Source organism: Hyaena hyaena, unplaced genomic scaffold (assembly GCF_003009895.1).
Source record: "Hyaena hyaena isolate Hyena2069 unplaced genomic scaffold, ASM300989v1 scaffold_568, whole genome shotgun sequence".
Taxonomy (NCBI): Eukaryota; Metazoa; Chordata; class Mammalia; order Carnivora; family Hyaenidae; genus Hyaena; species Hyaena hyaena.
Window position 1 is genome coordinate 471,801 of NW_024081199.1, and position 27,784 is coordinate 499,584.

A 27,784-nucleotide genomic window follows, 5' to 3' on the forward strand; every position below is an offset into this window, starting at 1 on the left:
GCACAGAGCCCGACGCTGGGCTCGAACCCACGAACCACGAGATCATGACCTGAGCCAAAGTCAGACGCTTAAGTGACTGAGCCACCCAGGCACCCCATCCAGTACAAAGTCTTAAGTCTGTGTGAAAGGTGTACGTTTACACTTGGGTCAGATGCAGCGGACTGCCCAGGACCAGGAGGAGAGTAGGAGAGGAATGTAGAGTCCCCATGAAGCTCACTATGGGACAAGAGACCAGTTCTCCCATATTTGCAGTACACACTTATGACTTCCCTTAGGAGGTTCCCTCTTAGAATTGTTGTGGCCATGAATGCGTTGGTGTCATACATATTGCATTGCTTCATAGTAAGCATAGTGGAGTACCAGGTGTGGAAAGGAAGAGAGTGAAGTTCACACTTTTAATTACATGTAATAAAGGCTTTTGCCTGAGGAAGACCTTCCTGACTGTTGGAGGTTATAGGTCAGAAGTTAACCATGTACCATTATCCTATTGGTGAGAAGCTGATGCATTTTCCTTTTTGCCACACAGCCTTTTCCACCTGACCTTTTAAAGATTCTCCATCGGTATCGATGAGGTGGACAAAACTAATCATAAAAACAATGAAGGGAATGTTGCACACTCATTGATCCATTTGAAATGAACTGCAGTACAATAAGTCTTCTAAATGGACTTCTGTTCTCAGCTATTGCCATAGCCACCTTTTTAAAGATATATAAATATGAAAGGGTTAATGGGAATTCAGTCATGCTCTTGCCACTGGGTTGTCCCTTATTGATTGTAGTTTTAGAGCTGTCAGTATGCCATTCAGAATTCCTACTATGCCCTTTTAAAGTCAGTTGGTGCTGGGAGATGATAAATAAATCAGTTGCTTTCCTTTTTCCGCTAGCTCCTTCGAGAACTCATAGAACGGAAGACCAGCTCCTTGGATCCCAATGATCAGGTGGCCATGGGAAGGTAATTTAGATATGGCTTTCTGTTCATGCAAGCAGCCTATATAATAGTTTCTCCCTTTTAGTCCCATTAATTCTGCCTCAAAGTCAGTGGTCAGCCCTATAATTATGGAAGTTAAGCAAGATAATAAGAGCTAGAGAGACAAAATGATGTAAATCCTGTTTAACCCTACCCTGCCTTAAGTGAAGTTTGAATGAGAGTATAAAACACCTATATGTGTTTTAGAGTTTGTTTTTCAGAATCCTCCTTATGCCCTTAGCTCTCTGATTTGGGCAGTAATTGTATCTGTATCAATCTCTGACCAGTGGATAAAAAGCAACCACCCAAATGTGTGCTCTCAGCCGTCAAGAACGTGGCACTGTGCACAACAGGTTCCTTGCTTATAGTTGAATCTGCTTTGTTCGAGTCTGCCCTAATTTAGACCTCCACCTCTTCAGTAAAAGCCTCGGCACAATTAGAAATGGAACGTGGCAGCATTACCCAGATGTCAGGGTAGAATGTAAAGTAGTGAAGGAAGGCTCTTGTGTGTATGCTTCATCCTGTGGTTGGAAAATAAAAAGGACATTTAGAGTGCTACCTAATGAATAGTGTACATTTAAATAGCCATGAGCCATAATTTGCAAAAACATGAAAGGAAACAAAAGCTGAAGGGCCAGGATGGGATTCTGGGAAGAGCAGCATTTTGAGAATGCAACAAAAAATTTGTGTTGATGAAATAATTTTATTTGAGTAAAACATTCTTTGAGTTTTAGGGGTAGGATATTGTTTATATTTTGTGTATCTCTGGAAGGCTATAGAGAGCTGCTGACTATAAATTTAATGTGATACAGCAAATTGCATTTAAGTGGTGATTATATTGTACATTTATCTGACTTTACAATAAAATAGATTATGGTAATTAAGATTATATTAAGATTACAGTAATTGGATTTCCCTAGATTATTTTTTTTCTGATGTTGAGTTTTCGTTGTATAAATCAGGTAAGATGACTAGCTGCTGCTGCTTCTCCTTTTTTTCACGTTTGTTCATATGAGGAATTTGTTCATGTGAGGAATCAATGAAGATTTTCTTAGCCCAGTATCCTTTATTTGAAAGATTAATTCCTTTTAATCTAAAAGGACTATAGGATATATGAATATTGTTTGGGTCCTGATTCAGACAAACTAACTGTAAAATTGAGATGATCCGAGAAATTTGAAGACTGACTCCATATTTGATAGTAAAGGATTACTGTTCACTTTTTCATAGGTACAACAGTCATATTGAGACTATATTGGGGGTGGGGGGGAAGAACTCTTACCTCTCAGGAGCACCTTCTTAAATACTACAGATGAAATAAAAATTAAATAAACAAAATGACTAGAAAACTAGTGTCAGTAGTGGATAATTATAAAAAATTAGCAAAAATTGGCAAGTGCAAGAAAAAGCACTTGGGTATTAAAAAAGGGAAAATTGAAGAATTTGTTTATTCAGGCCAAACAGCAGTTACAATAATAGTAATAGAACATGCTGTAAAACTAAAACGTTGAAAGCAAACCCAAGCAGCTATACCCCATTTGATGGGTTTTCCTGCAGACTGCTGGATTTAGTGCTTGTCACAGCAACTCTAGACAGTAAGAAGCATTGTTAACCAAATTCGCTGTAGAATTTCCCAGCTGCCATTTGTTTTTTTACCATTGTACAAATCCTCTTCAATTGATTAGTCGCTTTGGCCCCAGACTATCTTGAGGAACTTGATGTAGGTTGATGATTTCTTTCTTCAGGGCTGTTAGTGAGAAAAATTCCAATTTGTCAATAGGTGTAACTATTTGTGTTCGTGATGATGCATAACATTGCTTGTGAATTTCCCAGGCAGTGGCTTGCGATCCAGAAATTACGAAGCAAAATCCACAAGAAAGTAGATAGGAAAGCCAGCAAAGGAAGGAAACTTCGGTGAGTTACTTTTTAGAATGAATTTTCACATGTTACGTTACATCAGTTGTATTTTAAAGGCTATTATGTCATTTCTCTATTTCTTCTAATGATTCTGTTTTTAAGGATCAGAGAAATAACTAAAACAATATTGGTGGCTTTTTAAAAAAAAATGTTTTATTTATTTCTGAGAGAGAGACAGAGACAGAGAGACAGCGTGAGCAGGGGAGAGTCAGAGAGGGAGATACAGAATCTGAAGCAGGCTCCAGGCTCTGAGTTAGCTGTCGGCACAGAGCCCGATGTGGGACTTGAACCCATGAACTGTGAGATCATGACCTGAGCCAAAGTTGGACATTTAACCAGCTGAGCTGCCCAGACGCCCTATTGGTGGCTTTTTTTGAGGCTCAATTTTTCTCACTCTAATACCATACTCTAATACTATAGTTTTAGTACCTTTTTGTTCTGCTGTTGTGAAAGGATGAGTTAAATAATACCTGTATTTTCCTGAAAGAGAAATAAGAAAACAAGATAGGATAGTTGAAATTGTCTTATATTTAAAAAGCAATTTGTATAGAACAATGTAACAGTTTTACCTTGGATGCTTATTTAAAATAGGATTATATTGGTCCATTTTCATGATGCCATACATGTACGCACTGTGCGAAGAAGATATAAACGAAGATTCCAGAGAATATTAACAATGTGCTTAAATGAGATGAGAAATATAATTTTTTTAAAGATTTTATTTTTCAGCAGTCTCTGTCCCTACAGTGAGGCTCAAACTCATGACCCCGAGATCAAGAGTCTCATGCTCGACTGCCTGACCCAGCCAGGTGCCCCCAAGAAATATAATTTTTATGAGAAAACATATTTCCGACTATAGGAAACCCCTCAGTCGTGTGTGTGTGTAGTGTGCAGATACATATTTTATGACTGTTATGTAGTATCATTCACACAAAGCCTCCATGTCAAAGAAATGTCTTGTAATTGAGGAACACTTGGAAAAAAATCTTAAACTCATTGTGTTAGGACAGTTTAGACTGATAGCTAATCCCACATCCTTATTAGAGCCTGCCTGTCATTGAATTACCTTTAGACAAACGTGGATCTATCTCATTTTTAAATAACTTCAGAGAAGTTGACTTCACAACTACTTTATTTTTTTCACAACTACTTTAATTAACCTGTTTTTATATGTACCAAACTCACCAGGATATATGTATTTCTCTTTAACTTTGCAGAAGTGCAAAGCAGCTTTTCATCATCATTTTATTCAAAGTCACTTTCTTAAATTTCAGGTTCAGTTTTATAGTTTGTTCAACTTTTTTTAATGTGTTGGAATTTTCAAGTCTTCATACTTTTCCAGGTTTGTTTTTAGTGGGGTGGTTAAGAGCATGGACTAGAAAGCCAAACTTACTCTTTAATGTTGAGATCAGATTTTTCTCCAGTATTGTGCTTTTATTTTTTTAATTTCTGTTTTGAGAGAAGCAAGAATGTGACTGGAAGAAGGGGCAGTGGGGAGGGAGAAAGAGAATCCCAAGCAGTCTGCACACCCAGTGTGGAGCCCGATGTGGGGCTCGGTCTCAAAAATGTGAGATGATGACCTGAGCTGAAATCAAGAGTCCGATGCTCACCTAACTGAGCCATCCAGGCACTCCTCCAGTACTGTGCTTTTAAAATTGTAGCTTTATGAGGCTATACATATTTTCTAGAGGGAGAAACCCAGAATCCAGGGAGTTGGGTTCAAATCCTGGCTTTGACTGGCTATATGATTTTGGTTGTTCTTTATTCTCTGGACTTCATTTTTCTCATTTACTAAGTAGAGATAATAATCTCTACTTTATAGGGGAGGCCTGGGTGGCTCAGTTGGTTAAGCATCCAACTTAGACTCAGGTATTGATCTCCAGTTCGTGGGTTTGAGCCCTGCGATGGGTGCTGTGGTGACAGCTGAGAGCCTGGAGCCTGCTTCGGGTTCTGTCTCCCTCTCTTTGTCCTTCCCCCACTCACTCTCTGTTTCTCTCTGTCTCTCAAAAATGAATAAACATTAAAAAGCCTGCTTTATAGATTTGGTCTGAAAATTAAAATGATGTATAAATGGGGCATCTGGGTGGCTCAGTCAGTTAAGTGTCTGACTTCAGCTCAGGTCATGATCTCCAGTTTGTGGGTTCAAGCCCCACATTAGGCTCTATACTGACAACTCAGAAGTTGGAGCCTGCTTTGGAGCGCTCGCTCTCTCTCTCTCTCTCTCTCTCTCTCTCTTCCCCTCCCCACTCATGTGCTCACATTCTCTCTCTCTCAAAAATAAACATTAAAAAAATCTTTTTAAAAATGATATGTAAATGTCTGGTAGGTAGTAAGCGTTTGAAAGTATTAATTTCTTTGGTTTCTCTGGTACTTACCCTGTTGGTATTGCTGTTGCAAATATACTGTCTTCAGAAGAATTAAGAGGGGAGAAAATCTCTTTTCTACATTACTGTTACGAATTTTATATTGGGGCAAGTTTCTATATGTATGTACCCCTTGAGAGCAAGAACCCTATCTATGTATTGTAATTCCTTGTAGACATTAGTCAGCCAGAAATGTTTTTTGGACAATTATGTCATTAAAATTAACATGCTCACTAGGTAAGGAGAAATGACTATAACCTAAACATAGCGCAGAGTAAGAAGTCTGGGTGAGTGTTTGGGAACTGAGTACTTTTCTAGCATGGCAAATAACTTAGGAGAACATGAATCTTTTGTTTTCCAAATCAAAATATACTTGTCATGGTTATTATTTATTAAGTTGAAAGAAAAAAACAGGATTTTGTTTTAATAGCAGTTGTTTTTCTTATATTAATTTATTAAACTCACCTCATTAAACTGTTCGTTAGAGGTATGGTTGCAAGTATATAGATCTGGTTTTGTAGCATTTTGATGGTGATTTAGATTCATGCATCCTTGTAAATCCGGAGACATTGACAATCTTATTCTGGCAACAGGCAAGTGGGAGACAGATATTCTATTTAAAACTGGGCTAAACATTAAAATGTAAGAAGTGGTTAATTAAAATATAGAAAGGATTCCTGCTGAAGTTCTAGGAACCATATGGAGATGCCAGGTGAGATCCATTCTACCCTGAAGGAGTATGTCCTCAGTAAGTGGACAGTGATGCAATGGCGGATCCCTGATGTAGTGGCCACCCCATTGCCTGTGGGCAATGGGTGTAGGTTGCTCAGGAAGACTTCCAGTAAGATACCCTCCACACTTCACACTGAGCATACTAGCAGAGTTAACCCAATGAAAAGCCAAAGAGAATAACGTTTGCAAAAACACAGACTTCAGAGTGTATGTACCATTTTGGGAACTGTAATTTAATTTATTTTGGCGGGAACTTAAAGTGAATATAGGGGAAAGGCAGGAGATGAAGCTGTATGAGTAGCTGAGTGCTAGGTCATGGCCGTGCTAAGAATTTGGCTTTATTCTGTAGACTATAGTGAGTACTTGAAAAACGAAGACTGAGGAACTCTCACAGAGTGAAGAGAGTTTCTCTCTCAGAAATAAATAAAACATTTAAAAAATTAAAAAAAGGGGCGCCTGGGTGGCTTAGTCGGTTAAGCGTCCGGCTTTCGCTTAGGTCGTGATCTCGCGGTTCGTGGGTTCGAGCCCCGCGTCGGGCTCTGTGCTGACTGCCAGCTCAGAGCCTGGAGCCTGTTTCGGATTCTGTGACTCCCTCTCTCTCTGACCCTCCCCTGCTCACGCTGTCTCTCTCTCCTAGAAATAAATAAAAAAAAAAAAAAAAAAAAAAAACATTAAAAAAATAAATAAATAAAAAATTAAAAAAAAAAGAATCAGGGATTGATCTTTATTAATAGTAATAGTGATAACCAACAGTTATAAAACTCTCACTGTCAGGTACTGTTAAGCATTTTATGTGCAGAGAGAACAAAAAACGCAGACTCTAGAGCTAGACTGTGAGGTTGAAACTTGAATCTTCTCTTTACCGACCTGGAGACCTTGGGCAGTTCATTTACATCTCTGTGCTTCAGTTTCCTCATCTGTGAAACGAGTATATTAATTAAAGTCACACTTCGGAGGGTCATTATCAGATTAGATGAGCTAATTCCCGTAAAGTGCTTAGAGAAGATAAGTAACTCACATAGCTGGTATAGAGCTAATAAGTAGCAAATTAGGGTTTGAGCTAATTGGTCTGATTGCAGAGCCCATGCTTCTATCTATTTTTTATTTTGAGAGAAAGAGTATATGTACATGTTCAAATGGGGAAGAGGCAGAGAAGAGGGAGAGAGAATCCCGAGCAGACTCCATGCTGTCAGTGCAGAGCCTGATAAGGGCTCCATCTCAGAAACCATGAGATCATGACCTCAGCCGAAATCAAGAGTAAGACGCTTAACCCAACTAAGCTACCCAGGCTTTAATGTCATTAATGTGACAATACAGAGCCCATGCTTCTACCCTGTGGCCTATTTCTCTGGGCAGGACACACTATAGGCACTAAACTGATGTAGTGGCTACATTAGCATTCTGCCCTGAAGGATTAAACATGTGGCCCAGGCCAGGTGAGAATATTATAAATAACTTCCTTAAATTAGACCTCAGGAAGGACTGGTAGATGTCCCAGCTGCCATCACCGATACTGGGTTCCACTAGAGAGCAAGTTTTCTCTCTTATTTGTGATAGAGTTGGAGAGAGGAGATTTTCAGAAATGTTATAGCAAAGATGAACATTACTTTGTGAAAACATCAGTTTAAATGATAGCAGGTCAGTGACCAACAGCCTTGTCAGACTGGGCATGGTAACTTGTTATTGGATGCTAGCAAATAATTTATTAGGAATAAAAAGGGATATTTTGGGGGGCGCCTGGGTGGCTTAGTTGGTTAAGCGTCCGACTTTCGCTTAGGTCATGATCTCGCGGTTCGTGGGTTCGAGCCCTGCGTCGGGCTCTGTGCTGACTGCCAGCTCAGAGCCTGGAGCCTGTTTCAGTCTGTGACTCCCTCTCTCTCTGACGCTCACCTGCTCACGCTGTCTCTCTCTCTCTCTCCTAGAAATAAATAAAACATTAAAAAAAAAAAAAGGGATATTTTGGTTTGGTAAAATAATTATAGCTATTGATTATCAGTATTATATATAAGTGGATTTGGTCATGATTTAATCAAAATTTCTAATGTAAATGAATTAAACTCAAGCCTTTAATAACAGGATGTCTTACTGTGTTTGTCTTTCCACAGCAAAATTACATTTGTCTTTTCTTGGTATGGTTGTTAAAAGTGTTTTTAATACTAAAATATGCATCCACCCTCAGCAGCACTGAGATGAGATGAAATCTATTGCATTAAGTACACATTACTAAATCATCTTTAATGTGATTACTTCTTAAAGTCTGTCTTTCATCATGCTGTTAATAGTTATTGAATGTACTGTATTAAGATGTAAAGGTATTGCACAGAGCAGTATCATCCAATAAAAACATATATTACATATGTAATTTTAAATGTTCTAGTAACCACATTTATAAAGTAAAAAGAATCAGATGGTTAAGCTTAAAATTTTTTTTAATGTTTTTATTTACTAGTGAGAGAGAGAGAGAGAGACAGCATGAACAGGGGAGGGTCAGAGAGAGAGAGGGAGATACAGAATCTGAAGCAAGCTGTCAGCACAGAGCCTGACGTGGGGCTCGAACCCACGAAACGTGAAATCATGACCTGAGCCAAAGTTGGACGCCTAACTGACTGAGCCACCCAGGCGCCCCTCAGATGGACTTAAGTTTAAAAATGTAATTCACTTAACTCAATATATCAAAAATATTGAATATTTAATTATTCAATACTGAGTATTTCAACAATTTATTAACTTATTGTTTTAAAATTATTAATGGAATATTTTACATTCTTTTTTCCATCTCAAGTCTTCAAAGTCTCCTGCACTTCTCGTTTTGGCACATTTGCAGCAATCAGACTAGCCACGTTTTAAGTGCCTAAATAACCGTATGTGGCCATTGACTGCTGGATTGGACAATACAACTGTGGAGTAGACCTCATAGTCTTTGTTCAAAGAGTGAATTAAACCTCTCTTTGGATACAGCCAAGAACAGTACTCGTGTTTTCAGTTGGACACCAAAGTTTGGCAAAGCCTAAAGACATTAAAATGCATTTATTAATAGTACTTATACTTTACACATAAAAGGTTATGTGAATGATTATAGTCTCATTAACATAACCCTATGGAGGGTATTTTGGCTCAGTGTTTCAACTTTCAATATATATACCTTTTGATTCAGCAGCAATTTCACATCTCAAAATTTGTCTGAAAGAAGTACGTGAACAAACATACAATAATCTATGTATAAGAGTTTTCACTTTAGCACTGTTTAGTATGGCTTCTAAGGAGAACAGTCTAGAGGTGCCTGGGTGGCCCAGTCAGCTAAGTAAGTGTCCAACTTCAGCTCAGGTCATGACTCATGGTTCGTGAATTCCGAGTTCCAGCCCCTCATCAGGCTCTGTGCTTTCATCTCAGAGCCTGGAGCCTGCTTTCGATTCTGTGTCACCCTTTCTCTCTCTGCCCCTCCCCTGCTTGTGCGCTCTCTCTCAAAATAAAGAGATTTTCTCTCTCTCAAAAATAAAAAAATTATAATATATTGACGATGAAATATTCTGTAACTATGGAAAAGAATAGAATATGGCAAGGTTCAGTGGAAAAAAGCATAATACGGAGTATTAAGTATATTACAACAGTCGTTTTATGTGAAAACTGCTAAGTTTATATTTGTCTTATATATGGAAATTCCTACAGCTATACTTAACAGTTTTAATTACCAGTGGGGTATAAGGCTGCAGGAGGCTTGTCTATTTTCTATACATTTCTGTATTTGGATTATTTTTATAGGAATTATATATTTTTATAATTAGGAGGTGGCAGACATTTAAAAAAACAAGTCTACATAGAGATTTTGTTTTTGCATCTTATGAAATATGAAGAATTAGAAGCATATAAATGTTCAAAAACGCATTATAGTATTTCCACTCCTGGAATTGTAGATAGCTATTCCGATATTGTTATGGGACAAAGCTTACAATACTAAGTGAAGAAAAGAACTTAGAAAATTTATGTGTGTGTGTATGTGTGTGTGTAAATAACAGCGTCACTATTAAAACAAACATAACTTATCAAAATGTTAACAACTGTCTGTAGGTGAAAGAACTATACATTTTGTGTGTGCTTCATTGTTTTTTTTTCCCCCATATTTTCTACAATGAATTTATACTTTTTCTATTACTCTTGTAATGGGGAAAATCTCATTACTATTTTTCTTATTTTTTTTTTAATTTTTTAACATTTATTTATTTTTGAGGAAGAGAGAGACAGAGTGTGAGCAGGGAGGGGCAGAGAGAGAGGGAGACACAGAATCCAGAGCAGGCTCAAGCTCTGAGCTGTTAGCACAGAGCCTGACTCAAGGCTCAAACTTAGGGACTGTGAGATCATGACCTGAGCCAAAGTTGGACGCCTAACAGACTGAAGCCACCCAGGTGCCCCTCATTACTATTATTCTTGCAAAATTCATTTGTTAAGAGAAAAAAGAATGAAATGTGGGAGGCTTAGATGGGTGGTATTGTAGAGAATCAAATTATTTGATATGCATAAAAAATGTTTTTAACACTGTAAAGTTAATATGTACATGAAAATACCATATTTTTGTTTGTGGATAGTGTTCTTTTCAAGTAGAATTTTGTGGGTTTTTTGAAAGATTTTTTTTAAGTAATCTCTACACCCCATGTGGGGCTCAAACTTACAACCCTGAGATCAAGAATCACATGATCTACCAACTGAGCCAGCCAGATGCCCCCCAAATAGAGGTTTTTTTTTTTTAATTAAGAATTTTTTTAATGTTTATTTTATTTTTGAGACAGAGAGAGACAGAGCATGAGCGAGGGAGGGGCAGAAAGAGAGAGAGACAGAATCTGAAGCAGGCTCCAGGCTCTGAGCTGTCATCACAGAGCCCGATAAGGGCCTCGAACTTGTCAACTGTGAGATCATGACCTGAGCTGAAGTCAGACACTCAACCAACTGAGCCACCCAGGTGACCCTAAGTAGAGTATTTTGGTTAGAATTTTATAATATGCATATTGTCATACAGCCTTTTATAATGAACAGAAAGGGCTACCTCCTTTTAATTCTCTTCAGTATAATTTGGTCTGTAGAGGGTCATATAGTTATTCAGCTCCTTTCACTGGAGGATCTCAAAGCACTCCATACAAAAATACCCTTTTTTGGGGTGCCTGGGTGGCTCAGTTAGTTAAGCGTCTGACTTCGGCCCAGGTCATGATCTCATGGTTTATGGGATGGAGCCCCATGTCAGGCTCTGTGCTGACAACCTAGAGCCTGGAGCCTGCTTCAGATTCTGTGTCTTCTTCTCTCTCTGCTCCTCCCCTGCTCATGCTCTGTTTCTCTCTCTCTCTCTCTCTCTTTCTCTCTCTCTCTTACTCTCAAGGATGAATGAAACATTAAAAAAAATTAAAATACCCTTTTTTTCTATTGGTGAAAAATGGAAGTGATGTTATTTAAATTTCCATAACACCATGACTTGAAGATCTAGGGATCAAACTTGTTTTGTACTCAGATGTAATCCTTCACTTAAGGATGGGGGAAATGAAAGACTGGATCTAGTGAAGCCTTGTCTGACTCAGGGAACTAATGCTAGTGAGTATGGTGGTGGTGAGGCATTGTAACTTGGGTGTTGTTGTACCACCACCTACACTACTACCTACTAGTAATGACACTGAAAATGATGAAGATACACTTAGAGGAGGAAAACAGGATACTCAAGTCTTCTTTGTTTTCTGCCTGGAGTAATGTTTGAGGATTAGTATATTGCTCAAGAGCACAAGTGTATCTACTCTTTTTTGGGACTATGATGTAAATGAATCTGTGTTGAACTACTGTGATTTACAATGTGCTTTTGTCAGACTTTTCTCCTGTAATATTAAAGAACTAGAGGGAAATACAGTTGTGACTAGTATGTGCCAATGAATTGTTCCCTATTCCACTCTGGAGCCAGATGCTCCTGTGGTCAGTCCTGGAGTTTGTTAGCTCATAGAATGTGTTTCCTTTTCTAGGTTAATAGTTACTAATGTTGCTGCCATTTGTTTCCTGCTTTATTTAGGTTTCATGTCCTTAGCAAGCTCCTGAGCTTCATGGCACCTATTGACCAAACTACAATGAATGATGATGCCAGGTGAGTAATAGATTAATTATGTGTCTCAAATGGCTCCATGACAGCCTGATATTGACCTGTTCTACAGCCTGTTGCCCTCTCCATTTCTTCTTATCAGTTAACCATTTGTCATTGGCATCATAGCAAGGGTCCTTGTCACATCTCTTCACCCCATCATTACTGTAAAACCAAAACAAAATTTCTGTAAATATCAGTGCTGCCTTTAGTTGGTTTCTGTTTGCTTTTGCTGTTTTGTTTTTAACTTTAGCCATCTGGCCTAGGATATCTGGGCTTTTCTCTAGGACAGACACATGAGTCAGGACAGCACTAGTACTTGCTCTGTGTTTTTGGGGGTTTTGTACATATGCTCTCCATTATGAAATGGCTCTTGAGACTGCTCTAGAGATGTGCAGTAAGTTGTGTTTGTTCAGACTGCTGTTGAGGTTTTTAAAAATATTTTTACAAAAGAAATACTTGCTCATTTTATAAAACTGAAACAAGATAGAAGGGTATCCAAGAAATGTATCCTCATAATATTGCAGTTAATAGCCATTTTTTAAAGAATAATTCCTTCTATATTTATTAGTTGGCATTTTACTATATTGTAATATGTTTATATTACTTATTTAGCCATATCCCTTCTCATTAATTTATTTGCTACTCATTTATATCAGTATGAACTCCTGCTTTCTTATTCAGTGAATTATCTGTTACCGTCATTATTTTGATTTGAAATTGTCCAACATTAATGAAGCCCTTTCAAGCTGGCTTTTTGTCCTTCTGAAATATCCCCATTCCTTGAGTACGTTCTTACTTTCTGACAACAGAATGCTCTAGGCTCGCCTTATACTTTCCCTGTTCCAGCCTGGAGTCCACCTTTCTCCACGGCACCCTGATTCTTTTTTGTGGGTTGTGGTATTTAGAAACCAAGATCTGTATGCTAAGGGTGTTCATTGCCACTGGGTTTAACTGTTCCTAGGTTCTCTCAGCATAGGGAGCTAGGAAATGTCTGTATGTAAATATATACATATACATATACATATGCATATTCAGGAGAGAGCCACTGTAGCATCTCTGGATGTTTCCTTTCAGTCTTTTTTTCCTAAACATTTCATTTTATTTATTTATTTATTTTTTATATTTATTTTAAAGTAATCTCTCTACCCAAAGTGGGGCTTGAACTCATAACCCCAAGATCAAGAGTAACATGCTCCACTGACTGAGCTGGCCAGGTACCCCTCCTTTCAGTCTTTATGAGTTCTTTTTGGGTATATTCTTATTTTTCTTTAGAATATAACTAAAATTATATCCTTTTGTGGATTTTTTTCTTTAAATATTTTGTATACTGTGAGCATTTTCATGTCACTAAAATGACTATAATATTTTTATGTTACTTATTTAGCCATTCACTAATTGTTAGACAGTTGTTTTTAATTATTGTAAATAATGCTGTGGTAGATATTTGTAAACATAAATCTTTACCAAGTGAAATTATTAAGTCCTTGGATAAACATATAACAGTCTGCCAGCTCTATTTCTCAAAGTATATTTAACCTTTTTATTTGAGAGTGTTGTTTGCTACTAAACCACATCAGATTTTCCCTCCTGGGCTGAAAAGTAACATATCTGCAAGTTTAGGTGAACACAATGATTATTTATTTTTTCTTTGCTCTTATTCAGTACCCCGAGTACAGAAGAGCTTATGGAGGATTCTGAATTTACTTATAGTCAGAACTTTGTGACTTCACATGATTGCCTGTGCTTTGCAAGTGAATGCTTTTGTCTGGCCAACTGAGGGTTTTTGTTTGTTTATTTCCACTTATTTCTGGATCCAGTCTGTTTTTTAAAAATTATAGAATAAATAGGGGCGCCTGGGTGGCTTAGTCGGTTAAGCGTCCGACTTTCGCTTAGGTCATGATCTCGCGGTTCGTGGGTTCGAGCCCCGCGTCGGGCTCTGTGCTGACTGCCAGCTCAGAGCCTGGAGCCTGCTTCAGAGTCTGTGTCTCCCTCTCTCTCTGACCCTCCCCTGCTCGCGCTGTCTCTCTCTCTCCTAGAAATAAATAAAAATATTTAAAAAAAAATTATAGAATAAATTGAATGCAGCTTAAAATCCCTGTCAAGACAACATGAAAAATTATATTAAAGGAAAGGAAAACTAGATGTTTAAAACTAAAACAAACCCATTTAAGGAAACATTATTCCCCCAAGCATAAAGTGAAACTCAGTTTAAATATTAGTGCCATCTTTTGACTATAGTACTACTACTGGATCATTTAGAAATCAACTTTTTGTCCTTCTTATTTGGGATTCTTCATGAATCACCTAATATTTCAGGAGCACTTAGTTTTCTTAAATCTTACTTATTCACTTAAAATTTCTGAGGGTTGCTACCACATGTTAGCCAAAGATTACTTGAACATGGCTCTGTTATTTAGGATTATATTGGACTTCATCTGTAAGAAACTTAAAACCTGCCTACGGAGGCATAAGCAAATTAGAGTTTATTTTTTTGACAGAAAAATTGTAGGGATAGCATGCAATTACTGCCAGTGGTTTTCTCTTCTCAATGATATAAGGGCCAGCATCTCTTGGTCTTTCTCTTGTGGTCTCAAGATGGCAGCTGCGCTTTCAGCCATCAGACATGTTCAGGGAAGGAAGAAGAGAGGAAAGAGGTGGTGTCAGATTTACCTACTTTCTTTTATCAGAAAAGTAAAAAAAAAAAAAAAAAGAAAGGAGGGAAAATCTTCCCCAGAATTCCCTCCAAACTTCTTATATGTCATTGGATAGAACTATGCTATGTTGCTCCTTCAGGTAGAGCAGGCAAGTGGGCAAATATATTTGCATCAAGAATCTTTACACTGTGTGTCAACTATACTTCAGTAAAAGAATAAATAAGTAAATAGTAAATACAAAACAAAATAAGAATTTTTGTTGCAACATAGTTTATAATGGAGGAATATAAGAAACTAAATGACCAATAAGCAACTAGTTAAATAAATCACAGTGAAATTATAAACAGCTGTTAAAGGATAAAGTAAGATTAAACAGGCATATATGTACACATATGTATGTAAATGTTATAGTGCTTAGGGAAGTGTTTGGAAAGACCGTACATCATAATATTTACAATGTTTACCTCTGGGGAAAGGAATGACATGAGGGAAGGAGTGAGGAAGGCTCTCAACATTTTGTTTTCTATACTTCTGTTTTGGTCCAGTCTTTTGCCATGAGAATGAACTCATGTAAGTTCGATTAAAAAGTAAGGAGCTCTGAAACAGTGTACAGCAGCTTCTCCACATGTTTGTTGCTGGGTGGAAGGGAATAGAAAACACGTTTATTTTCTGGTCTGTGTTATTTCTGTAGTGTTCAGAATTTTTCTACAATAAGCTTATTCTGCTTTTTATCGCCAGAAAAAGAGGACATTTTCTGTTAGAAAATTATATCTGTAATATAGAGAAGAAATGGGAAGGTCCTAATTATTTCTCTATTAAAGAATATGAATGAAAGATCTCTCCCTTATGGTTTCTGCCCTATGGACCATATGGATAAAACTGGCTTTTTAATACCTGACTAGTGTCTCTTCCTGTTACCCTCTTTTTTAATCATGGTAAAGTACACATACATTTTCTAGCTCTTTTGATTTCTCATTCCCAGAGGCAGTTCCTCCTATGGTTCCTACCTTAACCAGGTCTGGAGAAAGAACCCCTTCTCTTTTCTTTGTTTCTTGGTTCCAGTTTATTGTTCCACACATAGGCCTAAATTCCCCAGTGCTTCGGGGTTTTTTTGGAGGAGAAGAAAGGCAGAATCTGAGTGCTATTTACCCATCCTTGAATCCCCAGTTTGAGCTAAAATCATCCAGTTTGAGCTAAAAAATAATTCGCACTTGGTCAAATTTGAATTGAAACTGGAACATAGTTCTCATTAAGGGAGAGAATAGAAGAGATCTTTAACCCAGGCTATTGAAATACCCTTAGTGGAGAAAGAAGTGTTGTCTTTAAAAGGATCTTTAAAAAGGCAGTGGCATCTTCATTTTGTGTCTCCTGAGATGTGGTTGTATGTAGTGTTATCTAGTTAGTTAATTTCTGCTAATAAATATTCTTTTCTCATGCTAGGAATTTTTATCTTCAAGTGATATGTTTGAAAAAAACCTTTTAAATGGAAAGCAGCCCAGTTTATGCCCTTGTGTTACCAAACTTCCCTTTGGGGGCATTTCTTTCTGGATAAACTTTGGATACTAATGTAATGCCTTTATGTGCTTTCGGGTCTCCCGTGTTAGTGAAAGTCCCATGTAACCCCAGATATTTCATATGTGCTGGTCCAGTAGATCTTTACTCCATTAGGAGGGAGGCAGGTGGTTTCTATTGCAGGCCTGATGAACATCCCCAGTACTGAGAGAAAACAAAAGAAATCCCACTTTGCCAATGTATTACATGTTTGCATGCAAGGAAGGATATTACCATGAGCCTAAAAATGATCACTGACTTTGGCAAGTCCTTGATACGGGGCAGCTTAGCTCTCAGAGCAGCTACTGTTTGCTCCTTGAGTCGTCTTTGCTAAGAGGGCAAAGTATCATATGATATTGCAGAGACAGGGTTATCCGTGGGCTAAGGAGGAGAAAGATTTGGTGTCTCTTTGGGAGAGAATCCCTCTAAGTATATTGTTCCCATCAAAAACAGGTCAGGGTGCTACTTGCATGATTTACAGGATTGCTGTTTGGCCTCTCTGACGACTAAAGTTATTCTAAGGCTTATCAGCATTTTTAGAAACAGCTTACTTTACATGGTGTGAATCCCCTGAGGTGCTGTCAGACCAGAGAGAGTCTGAAGTAGAAAGTCAGATGATCTGTTATTATGGTTCTAACAAAATGAAGAATTTGGAGGTTGTGGAAATAATCTAGGGTTTTTTGCCTATGTTTTTGAAAGTCTTTTAAAGAAGTTAATTCTTGCTTCTCTGTTGTGTTGATGTGGGTCAGATAGTAACATGCCGGTGTTAAGAGGGAGGAGAAGCAAATTCTGAGGGAGACCTCGCAGACAGGTCCGGAGATGTCCCCCACAACTGGCTTCCTCAGATTTGGGAAGGGAGTCCACGTGTGCCATGTTCTCTGTTGGCATGGTGGGCCCCTCCACAGAGCATTCTGGCTGTCAGCATGGTAGGGGTCTGAGCAGCAACTAGCAGCTCGACGTGCGCCAGAGAAAACTTGGAGTTCGCCTCACATTAACTACTGCTTCAGACAACTGTTCTTATATAAACCCAGTTCTAGTTCCCTCTAGGTTATTCCATTTTCTTGAGAAGCGGTGGTGGTGGTGGTGTTTCAAGCTTTGTTTCTTATTACAAAAATGATAGCCATATTAACCCTTTATAGGTACCCCATTCCTTTGCAAAGAACTTAAGGAAATTCTCAGTAGAAACCGTAAGACTTTCCATGTTAGCCCCTCATTTTCTCCCCTACAATAAAAAACCACTTTTCCTACTCCTATTATGAAGCTGCTGGCATTGAAAAAGAGCATGGAGGGGCGCCTGGATGGCTCAGTCAGTTAAGCGCCTGACTTTGGCTCAGGTCATGATTTCACAGCTCGTGAGTTCAAGCCCTGTGTCGTGCTCTGTGCTGACCACTCAGAACCTGGAGTCAGTTTTGGATTCTGTGTCTCCATCTCTCTCTGCCCCTCCCACACTCATGCTATATATCTTTCCCTCCCTCTCAAAAATAAACATTAAAAAGAATTTTTTTTTTTTAAAGAACAAGGAGAGGATCCTTTAATGATAACTACTAGGCACCAAATACATTATTGTTTTACATCTGGAGTTTTAGAAAAGAAACGTACTAAGGTAATTCAGCATTGTAAAAGTGCTTTGTCAACATCACTGCCACGTTGTTCTTGAGGTGTTTTGGTATAATAGAATTCGTACAGGCAATTTATCTTCCGCTTGCCATTTGTGTGTGTGTGGGTCTGCACCCTAAATATGGACACATTCTACCACTCTGCTTATTATATTCTTTTCCCCCTAATTGGTAACCCAGAGGTTACTTAGACTATTTTTTACTCCCCTTTGCCTACTTTACCCCTTTATTTAAGAGAAATAGGCACTGAATCATGGTGAAGTATTCTGGTATCGTTTGCTCTGTATTGAGAGCACATCAGCTAATAACCCCAGAAGCACCCTCCACAGGGCATTTTGCTGTTTAAAAACTTGCAAGCAAGAATGGTTAAGATACAGATGCTTTCTCTGAGGCTTCTTATCTCCTAAAAAGACACAGGTTATTCTGACAGGTGAAACAAGTCCGGGCAAATATGCAACATTGATCTAATCAGCAGGAACGAGAGCAATATTTTCACTGGTGCTGCCTTTTACCAGTGTCATTAAAGGCTCCCATTACTCTTTTATTAGAGGCTCCCTCTCTTCCTTATCAGATTACAGAATGAACATAACTCACAGCAGTGATTTGATCTCTTGTTAAAGAGGATTACAGCTTTGCATTAACTCGGATTGACACAGTTTATAATTTGCTTGTTGATACTCAGGCGAGTGGCATTCACATGTTTGACCCCCCAGCAGTGCTGAGGGAAAAGGACCCCCATATATCATCATTAAAGATGGCGTCCAGCACAGAGATAGGAGGCCTGGGGGCCTTCCTCCTCTGGTAATGTCAGAAAGAACAAAGGAAACATTCCCAAGTTCAAACCTGAGGCATGGGCCAGAGAGTTCTAAAACTGGATTGAAAACTGCCATTGTTTTTTCTGTTCTTCCTGATTTGCTGCTGTTCGGTCTTACACAATTCTAGTGAATTTGCATTCTCAAATTGAAGCCTTGGTTCCAAGCAGGATGTAGAGTGATAAAAGCACATCTTCTAGAAAGAGATTGTAGATGTTGAACAGATAAATCTTTCCTCAAAATGGGGCTTCTTGACTTTAGTTCTCATTTCCGTTAAATTCCTATCATTTCTTCAGAGGATTGTGAGTCCCTTTTTCCCCCCACAAAGGGATGTTTCACGTTCTTTAAAGTGAATGTAAATGTTTCTCTTAAAGACTTTCTGTTTTTAAGTTCGGATGTTTTATTATTACTGTCTTTTAAAATATAATATCTTATAATATTGTATTAATTACTGCTAAGTATCCTGCAAGTGCTAAATGTTTTTCACCTTTAGTTTTTAAGTCCTGCATCTCCCACAGTGATCACTGAGCCAGTTTTAGGTTGCTAAGATATGTAGATCATTTCTATTTCTAAGTGCGTTCATCCTTTGCTCTGAGCTTTCCAGCCTAAGTCTGCAGTGAAATGACACAGAGTAATACCGTCATAGTCCACTTACTGAACATTTACTATATGCCAGAAACGGCGCTAAGCCCTTCATGTTCCTTTTCTTTCAGTTCTTAAAAGAAACCACGGAAGTGGTTGACGTCTGCATTTTATGATAAGAATACTGAGGCATAGAGCAATTAAGTAACTTGCCCAAGTTAAATAGCAGGTAAGGAGTGGAGCTGGTGTATGCATTTAGGATGGTGAATTCAAACCTGCTGCTGTCTCCAAGACATCAGCAAGCTTTTAGGAATATCTGGGCTGATGTGCCAAATGGAAGCTGCTTCTCCCCAATATGTATATAAGAACCTTTCTCTCAGTTAAACACTTGTTTGTGGGGGGCTCATTTGGATTAAAATGACATTTTGTTTTCCTTTTTTAAAATTTTATAATAGAGATGTTTTTATATAGAGGGGGTTTGCGTAATAAGTCATTCACATTTTAGTGTGAATCACAGTATGATGTGCTGTTATGGTTACACCATTCTCCTGATTGCAAAAATACTAAACCTTATAATCAACTTGGAAACCTGATCTATTGTATCAGCTTGCTTTTATAGTTCTACATCTGCCGTATTCAGTACCTGTCACCTACTTTATTTATAGGTGTATCTTTTTTTTTCCCCTCTGTAATAAAAACAATACATGGTTATGGAAGAAAATTTGGAGACTACAGCAGGGACAAAGAAAGAAAAATTCATCTGTTATATGCTATTGAGAGTTAAACATTAATACTTCTTCCTTCCTCCCTCCCTCCCTTCCTTCCTTCCCTCCCTCCCTACCTCCCTCCCTTCCTTCCTTCCTTATGTGAGAGGTAGAGGAAGGGAGGGAGAGAATCTTAAGACTCCACACCCAGCACAGAGCTCTATGTGGGGATTGATCTCATGACCCTAACTGAGATCATGACCTGAGCCAAAATCAAGAGTTAGATGTTTAACTAACTGAGCCACCCAGGATCCCCTTTATATGTTTTCCTGGAGAATTTTCCTGTGTGTGTATTTTATAAAGATATATACATATATGTTTGAATTGTTTTTTCTGGTTAACTTTATATTTAATCATTTTAACAGCATTAAGTATTTTTAAAAGCATTTGAATAGCTTTATAATACTCAGGAAATACCGGACATTTAGATTGTTTATGATTATTTTTATTTTTTTAAAGTAATGCTGCAGTGAACATATTTGTACAGAATTCTGTGTTCTGGGAGTGCCCCATGTTGGGCTCCACACTGAGCATGAAGTCTGCTTAGGATTCTCTCTCCATTTCTTTCTGCCCCTCTCCCACGCTTGTATGCTCTCTCTCTCAAAAAAAAAATTTTTTTTTAATCTCTGTTCTAAGTTTTGCTAGTGTCTTTAGAATAGATTCTTGGAAGGGTAATTCCTGGATCAAAGGCATAAACTTCTTGATTAGTTGTACTGATTTACATGCCTCCCCATGCCCTTGGCCCCCCACCCCCCCACATCCTTACCGGTTGAGGTTTGTCATTACACCTTTGCTAATTTGGAGGGTTATGTTTCTTTTTCTTTCTTTCTTTTTTTAATGTTTTTTAAAATTTCTGAGAGAGAGAGAGAGGCAGCGTGAGCAGGGGAGGCTCAGAGAGAGAGGGAGACACAGAATCTAAAACAGGCTCCAGGCACTGAGCTGGCTGTCGGCACAGAGCCCGACGCGGGACTCAAACCCATGAACCGTGAGATCATGACCTGAGCTTAAGTAGGATGTTTAACCGACTGAGCCACCCAGGCGCCCCAGGAGGGTTATGTTTCAAAAGTGTTCAAAAGTGTTTTATGATGTGCTAAAAGTTATTTACTGCTTTATAAGCTAGTAAAAAGTGACACTTTACTGACCTACACTGTGCTAGCCACTGAACTAAGTATCTAATGTTTATTTTCTCATTTAATAGTGAACTTGAAGAGTGTGTATGTTTATTAATCATTCATACTTCTGTTTTATACTTGTTTATTTTTATTTTTAGATTTTAGTTTTTCTTTGCAGTTTGTATCAATAATACCTATTATGGTGCTGTACTGTATTTCTTTTTTTTTTTTTTTTTGCAGATTTTTTTCCCCATTTTGTTTGCCTGTTGATGCTAATGATTTTCATTGGTCATACATAATTTTTCCTTTTTTATGTAATCAAATATATAAAAATCTTTTTCTTTAGAATATTTTTAATTGCTTTTATGATTATTCAGTCAAGCCCTGCCGTAACCAAGGATCAGATATTCACCTGTATGTCCTTGGTTTCATCTGATTTTTTTTTTTCTTTCTCTTAATCTGCTTGGAACTTTAATAATTCTGTTCCCTGGTCCCTGTGTACTGTTTCTGCTTCTTTTTGAGTCCCACCTTTTTTGCTACTTCCCATGTGGACTGTTGCACCTGCAGCCTCTTAACTGCTTGGTGCCGTCCGGGCAGGCCTGTGGATCATTGCCAGAGTGAACCTTCCCAGCCCATCACTCGGAACTACTGTTCCTCATCGTCTACAGAACTCCAGCCGTGCTGTTCAGCTCTGTCCCTCACAGTCCCCACCCATGTCATCCTGCCCTCGGTGTGCTACCCCCACGGCCCCTCCCCCACCCCCTCCTGCTTGGATCTCCTGACTCTGCTCACTGCTCAGGGGTGTCTCCTCACCCCTCCCCAACTTCGGTCCTTTACTGTTAGAATGTTCATAGTCCCTGACCGACCTCAGCCTCTCCAGGGAGACCTAGGATCCTCCATCCCACACTGAGCTGGGGGGCTCACTCTCTCTAGAACCTCTACTTACTTGTTCCTCTCAAACAGTATTTATTAAAGCTCACAAAAGCACTTGATAGGGGTTTTCTTCTCACTTAGAATGCTTACCTATGGGGTACCTGGCTAGCTCAGTTGGAGAAGCATAGGACTCTTGATCTCGGGGATGTGAGTTCGAGCCCCATGTTGGGTGTAGAGATTACTTGCATAAATAAACCATTTAAAAAATGGGGTGGGGGGAGAATGTTTAACTTTTAAGTCAAAGTAGTACACATATGTTTACTATAATCTTGTGCTTGGTTTTATGCTTCTACATTTGGAATAATTCTAGTTTTATCTTGCGTTAATTATAGAACATTTTTGTAGCACAGGTATTATTTGCAAAACTTTTTTTAAGGTCTTTTCCCAGTTGATGCCAGTCTCTCTCAGCTAGAGGGTTGTTGCAGGAGGGTGCATGTGCGTGTGTTTTGCCCTCACACTCATCCATGCCACCCCAAAGAAGCCTTCCCTTACGTGGCTTCATCTCCTTTACAAAGTGAAAATCGTCCTTGTTGCTCATGAGAGTCTTTTTTTTTTTTTTAATGTTTATTTATTTGAGAGAGAGGGAGAGTGTGTGAGCAGGGGAGGGGCAGAGAGAGAGGGAGGCACAGAATCTTAAGTGGACTCTAGGCCCTGAGGTGCCAGCACAGAGCCCAACTCAGGGCTCGAACTCACGACAATGAGATGACTTGAGCTGAAGTCAGATGTTCAACCGACTGAGCGACCCAGGTGCCCGCTCATGAGAGTCTTGAGAATGAAATGTTCTTTTTAAATTTTTTGTTTCTGAGAAGGACTGTTTTAAATGTAATCTGTACGATTATTTAAATGAACAAAATGTGGGGGGGCAGGGGTGGCCACCTGGGTGGCTCAGTTGGTTAAGCATCTGACTCTTGATTTCGGCTCAGGTCATGATCTCACAGTTTGTGAGTTCAAGTCCCACATCAGGCTCTGCATTTGCCGGTGCAGAGCCTGCTTGGAATGCTCTCTCTCCCTCTCTCTCTCTGCCCCTTCCCCACTTGCTCTCTCTCTCAAAATAAATAAACTTTTCAAAAAACTAAAAAAATAATGTGTGTTTTCACATGGATAAATATTATGTCATTGTCCCTTTGCCTGCAGCACAAACATACCCATTTCTGTGCAAACCTGAAAAAAGTTGACTGTAGATCTCCTGTCTGAAATGCCTTTAAAGACTCAGCTTATAAGTCTATTTACAATATGCTGGTAAGACTATTTTTGCAAACAGTTCTATAAGACAGATGAGCAGAAGCTTTTGCCTCTTTTACTGGAATCTCTCTGAATCATGTAACTCCTTTAATAGACTCTCCCCTGCTCCCTTAGCACTTCGTACTTGTCTGTATTACAGTGTTGTGTTCACCACTAGGCTGTGCCCTAATTAGCTGTGGGTTACACCTCCATACTAAAATATGGCACTGCTTGAGGGCCAGCTCCATATTTTCTTCTTAGCAGTTGGCCATGTTGGGAGATGTTCAGAAATGAAGAGTCCAGCTCTAGGGCCTCTCATTCCCAACCCTTTACTTAGAGAGTTTCTGAGGTCATTTTTACAGAGGGTGAACTCTGGGAAACGATCTTTCAGGAATATTCGAGTATTTCCATCACTTCCAGGAGTACACACATAAACTTGTATTCTGCTTTGGCTTCCTCTTGCACATCTTGGCTGTGATATCTACACTGGGTTTGGTTTCTGTGGCCCTCCTACAAATTATTGTAGTAACATTGTAGTAACAAAAAAGTTACTATGGAAACATGGAGACTATAGACCAGGCTCTGTGATGACCAGCTATAGCTTTAGGTCATCTTTTTGGACTGCTTTCAGGATTTGTTTGGTTTCAGAAGAAAACAGTTGTGGAATGGATTCTGTATGTGCATTAGCAAGGCATAATAGTCCCTGGTTACCTATTGTTATTTTTAGTGTTGGTAGTAAGTGTCAAACCAAAAAAGGATATTTAGATAAAGGGCATTGCCTCATCCTACTTTGAGTTCAAGGTGCTGGGAAGCACTGCATTTGTAATGGGAAGCTATTACTAAGTACCCTGGAAAATGAGGTCTTGAATGAGCCATAACCACACCTTGTGTTTTATCCATTGTCTCCCTCTGGGGAGCTGAACACTTTATAAACATTAACTCTTTTACCCTCTGGGCACCTCCACTTAAAAGGTAAATAAGACTGAAGGCTCTTTCTTCTCCAATATAGATGAGGCAGCATCAGCCCAGTGAGGGAAATGACTTGATCAGAGGCAGGGGGGCTGTTCGTGGCCTGAGGTGTTTGGAGTCCCAGCAGTGGACCCTGACAGCCGTGGTGGCCGCTGACACCCAGGAGACTCCACGCTGTGCGGTTCCCCTTTCTGCTTCTCAGGCGGGTGGGGGTTGGGCCTTTGTCTCATGTGGAATGTGAAATGCTGCAGGGACACTCAATTGTTCTTCAGTGCTTTGTGCTCCTTTATAAGAAAGAAGAAATCGATACGCATTTTCTCCTGCACGCACTTGGCAGCACACTGCCTCCTCGCCTACCTCTCTGTCCTGCAGGGGGGCCACAGAGAGGCATACTACTCCGTTTGCACTTAGCAATTAGGCTTTTTAAAACCAGCCTTCTAACTGGGCTGGATCATCATACTGCCGGCTTTGGTGACTGGTTGGTGAGCCAAGTCGGGGGAGATGGCCCTGTGGCAGATATCTGGAGGCCACAGCATCCCGGTCGCTACTCCTGGGGAAAGTTACGGGACAGGTGTCTTGGACAAACCTTTTTTCCAGGATCCCTGGGTGGCTTAGTTGGTTAAGTGTCTGATTTTGGCCCACGTCACGATCTCACAGTTCAGTTCTTGAGTTCAAGCCCCGCACCAGGCTCTGTGCTGACAGCAAAGGGAGCCTGCTTTGGATTCTGTCTCGCATTCTCTCTCTCTGCCCCTCCCCTGCTTGCATACACTTCTCTCTCACTCATAAATAAATAAACATTATAAAAGCACTTTGTTCCAAATTTCTGATTTACAGAGAAGAGGAAGAAGTACTTTGAGGATACTACTAAAAGTAAAAAAGGACTGACAAATGCAGGGCATCAGTTTGCATTCTATCAATTAATATAAGTAAATTGCCCAAGCCAGAGCTCTGTCTCAGAGCATATTTTATTTTTGAATCAGAAAATGTGGTATTGGGATGCGTGGGTGGTTCAGTCCGTTAAGCTCCCGACTCTTGATTTTGTCTCAGGTCATGATCAAGCCCCACATTGGGCTTTGCGCTGACAGCATGGAGCCTGCTTGTGATTCTCTCTCTCTCTCTGTCCCTCCCCCGCTTGCTTGTGTGCTTTCTCTCCAAATAGATAAACATTTAAAATATATATATTTATTAAAAAGAAAATGTGGTATTGATACCTGTAATTTTGTAGCTTCCTGCCATTAAGCAGTTAAATGTGGGCCTTATATGATAAAGAATTTGCTGCCATTATTAATAATTGGCAGTTTAGGTGACAGCAAGCCTAGCCTTGCAAGGTCAGGGGATGCAATGCCTGCCTAGGTGAGGATGCCAGAGCCCCGGCTCTGGGTGTCCTGCCCACAGAGATTGTTAGAGCTGAGCGTGTGGATGAGATTGCCAGGGGAGGCTGGGAGAGGGAAGAGAGGAGAGCCAAGAATAGAAGCAAGGAAAAGGTCTACACCCCTGCCAGGAGGAAGATGAAAAAGACAAAGAGGGAGGAGGAGCACAGGAGGGCACAAGATCCTTGCACCCCAGGGAGGAGTGTGTCAGGACTTGTCCCAAGGGCCTGCGGTACCTCACACCATGCTGTCATCCTGCTGGATGGTGGCTGGGGTTTGTGTGCTGGTGTGGAGTAGTACTGGGTTTTTTAGTTAAATAAGTGCTCCAGCTGATTACCAGAGGTAATAGAATGCCTTGCTGAAACTCTGTGGGTTGCCAGTAAATACCTTCACTAATTTCCATGTGTTTTGACCCCCAAAAGTAGGAGTTAAACTGGAGCTGAGAGATGCGGCACACGCTGCCCGCCAGGCCCCGGGTCGCTGGGCAGCAGCCTTGATAGGGACACAAATGTAACTTGCGTGTCAGTCTCCCCTTCAGTACGGTTGGAGGAAGTGATTCACGTCTAAGCAGTGAAGCATCCCCTGGCTTTTAACAGGAGCCGTTAGAGGGGCTGCTGTTTGAACAAGGAGCTTCATCTTCCTGAAGCCAGCAGTCACAAAACCGTAAACACAACACCGGCCAACTCTATTGCCAGGATCGTGGTGGCTTGACGTTAATATTAAACATCTCCAGCAAGGCAGAGAGCTCTGCAGCCCAGCTACAGAATAAAAATAAATAAAAATAAAGAGAAAACCCTACTAAAAGCGGTGAGATGATTTGTCGTCTTTCCTTAGCTAGGCCATTTGTCTTCTCTCGCATCAAATCTGTTATAAAACAGTCAAACTGTGAAAGTGGAAATCATCCCAGGAATATGGAATATTAATGCACAGGAAAGGAGGCAACATCCCTTTTGTCTAGAGTGCCACTCCCCCCCTCCACCACCTTTTTTTTTTTTTTTTTTGCTAGTCCACCAAGGTAAATTATTTTTCTTTAAAAGAATTTGAAAGGCTCAAAGCTAGTGGTAGGGATGACAGAACTTTCAAGTGTTTTTCTTCCTTTGTTAGAGTGGAGTGAGTGTAGCCGACTTGGGAACCAGGATGGAGCACAAGTGAGGAACCCCGGACAGAGTCACCCCTCGTTCCGTCTTGCCTCCCTGGCCTTCTGCCCTCTCCTTCCTTTCCCCAGCCTTCCAGTTCCTTTGTTTGGGCCCTCAACCTGCTTCCTTGAGCATTTATAAATCTCGAGTCTGTCCGATCTTTAGGAGACAGGCCAGAGGCCACATGTCACCATCTGTAATTTAAAGCTGCAGGGCTAAAAGCATTTGCAGAGGTTTTGAAGGACCTAGTTCTGACCTGACCAAAAGAGTGAATTGGAACAGACCTTCTAGAGTCTCCTTCAAGCCCGGGGAGGATGGTGATGAGAGCAGACACACTAGGTAATTTATGGGCGCAGTTTGGTGTTAGCCACGCCACTGGCCGAGGCCTTAGAACCACGCGTGTGCTGCCACCTTGTGGTGGATTCGAGCGGCTGCTTAGAGGCTTGCCTGGTCTCCAGATTTAGGTAATTAGTGATGGATGTGGGCCTCCTCGGAGTCCTCTCTGATACTTTGCTAACTTGATCCTCTTAAGAAGTAAGTCCTAGGTAAGAGAAGGCTGCTTTCTTTTTTACCTCAGTGTGTGTGTCTGGGGGCGGGGGGGGGGATGGAATTGTGATGAGATCAGGAAAGGAGCTGTGAACTGCTTTTTGTTGCTGGAGGATTTTGGAAGGAGAATGAAGGAGAGAGTTAAGGGCTGCCTTTCGGGCTACATTCAGGACCCTGATTTTGTGTCGTGATTCTGTCTGTTGTCCTGACTAAAATGACACCACCTCCGTGTAAGGGCTGTGTGTGTGTCTTAAAGTCCAGTCTCAGAGACGAGTTCCAGCATGTGTCTGTCTGTGCCCCGGATGCCATTTCTGTGACATGCTGGGGTTCACCCTCTGCCAGAGCCCCCAAGGAGCACAGGGCAATTGCTTGCCATTTGGATCAATATATTTCCCCTGTCAAACCACAGAAGCATTTCTCAGATACCTTTCTCTCA

At 40.0% G+C, this 27,784-nt stretch overlaps 1 protein-coding gene across 2 annotated transcripts in view; it reads left to right on the forward strand.

The window, feature by feature from the left end:
• Window positions 1–27,784, forward strand: part of AATF (apoptosis antagonizing transcription factor) — a 100,864-nt gene that overhangs the window by 66,196 nt on the left and 6,884 nt on the right. For both annotated transcript variants that reach the window (XM_039256364.1, XM_039256366.1), the window contains exons 9-11: window positions 885–952; window positions 2,801–2,881; window positions 12,014–12,085. In XM_039256364.1, coding sequence (XP_039112295.1) covers window positions 885–952; window positions 2,801–2,881; window positions 12,014–12,085 — 221 coding nt within the window. The remainder of the gene's footprint in view (window positions 1–884; window positions 953–2,800; window positions 2,882–12,013; window positions 12,086–27,784) is intronic.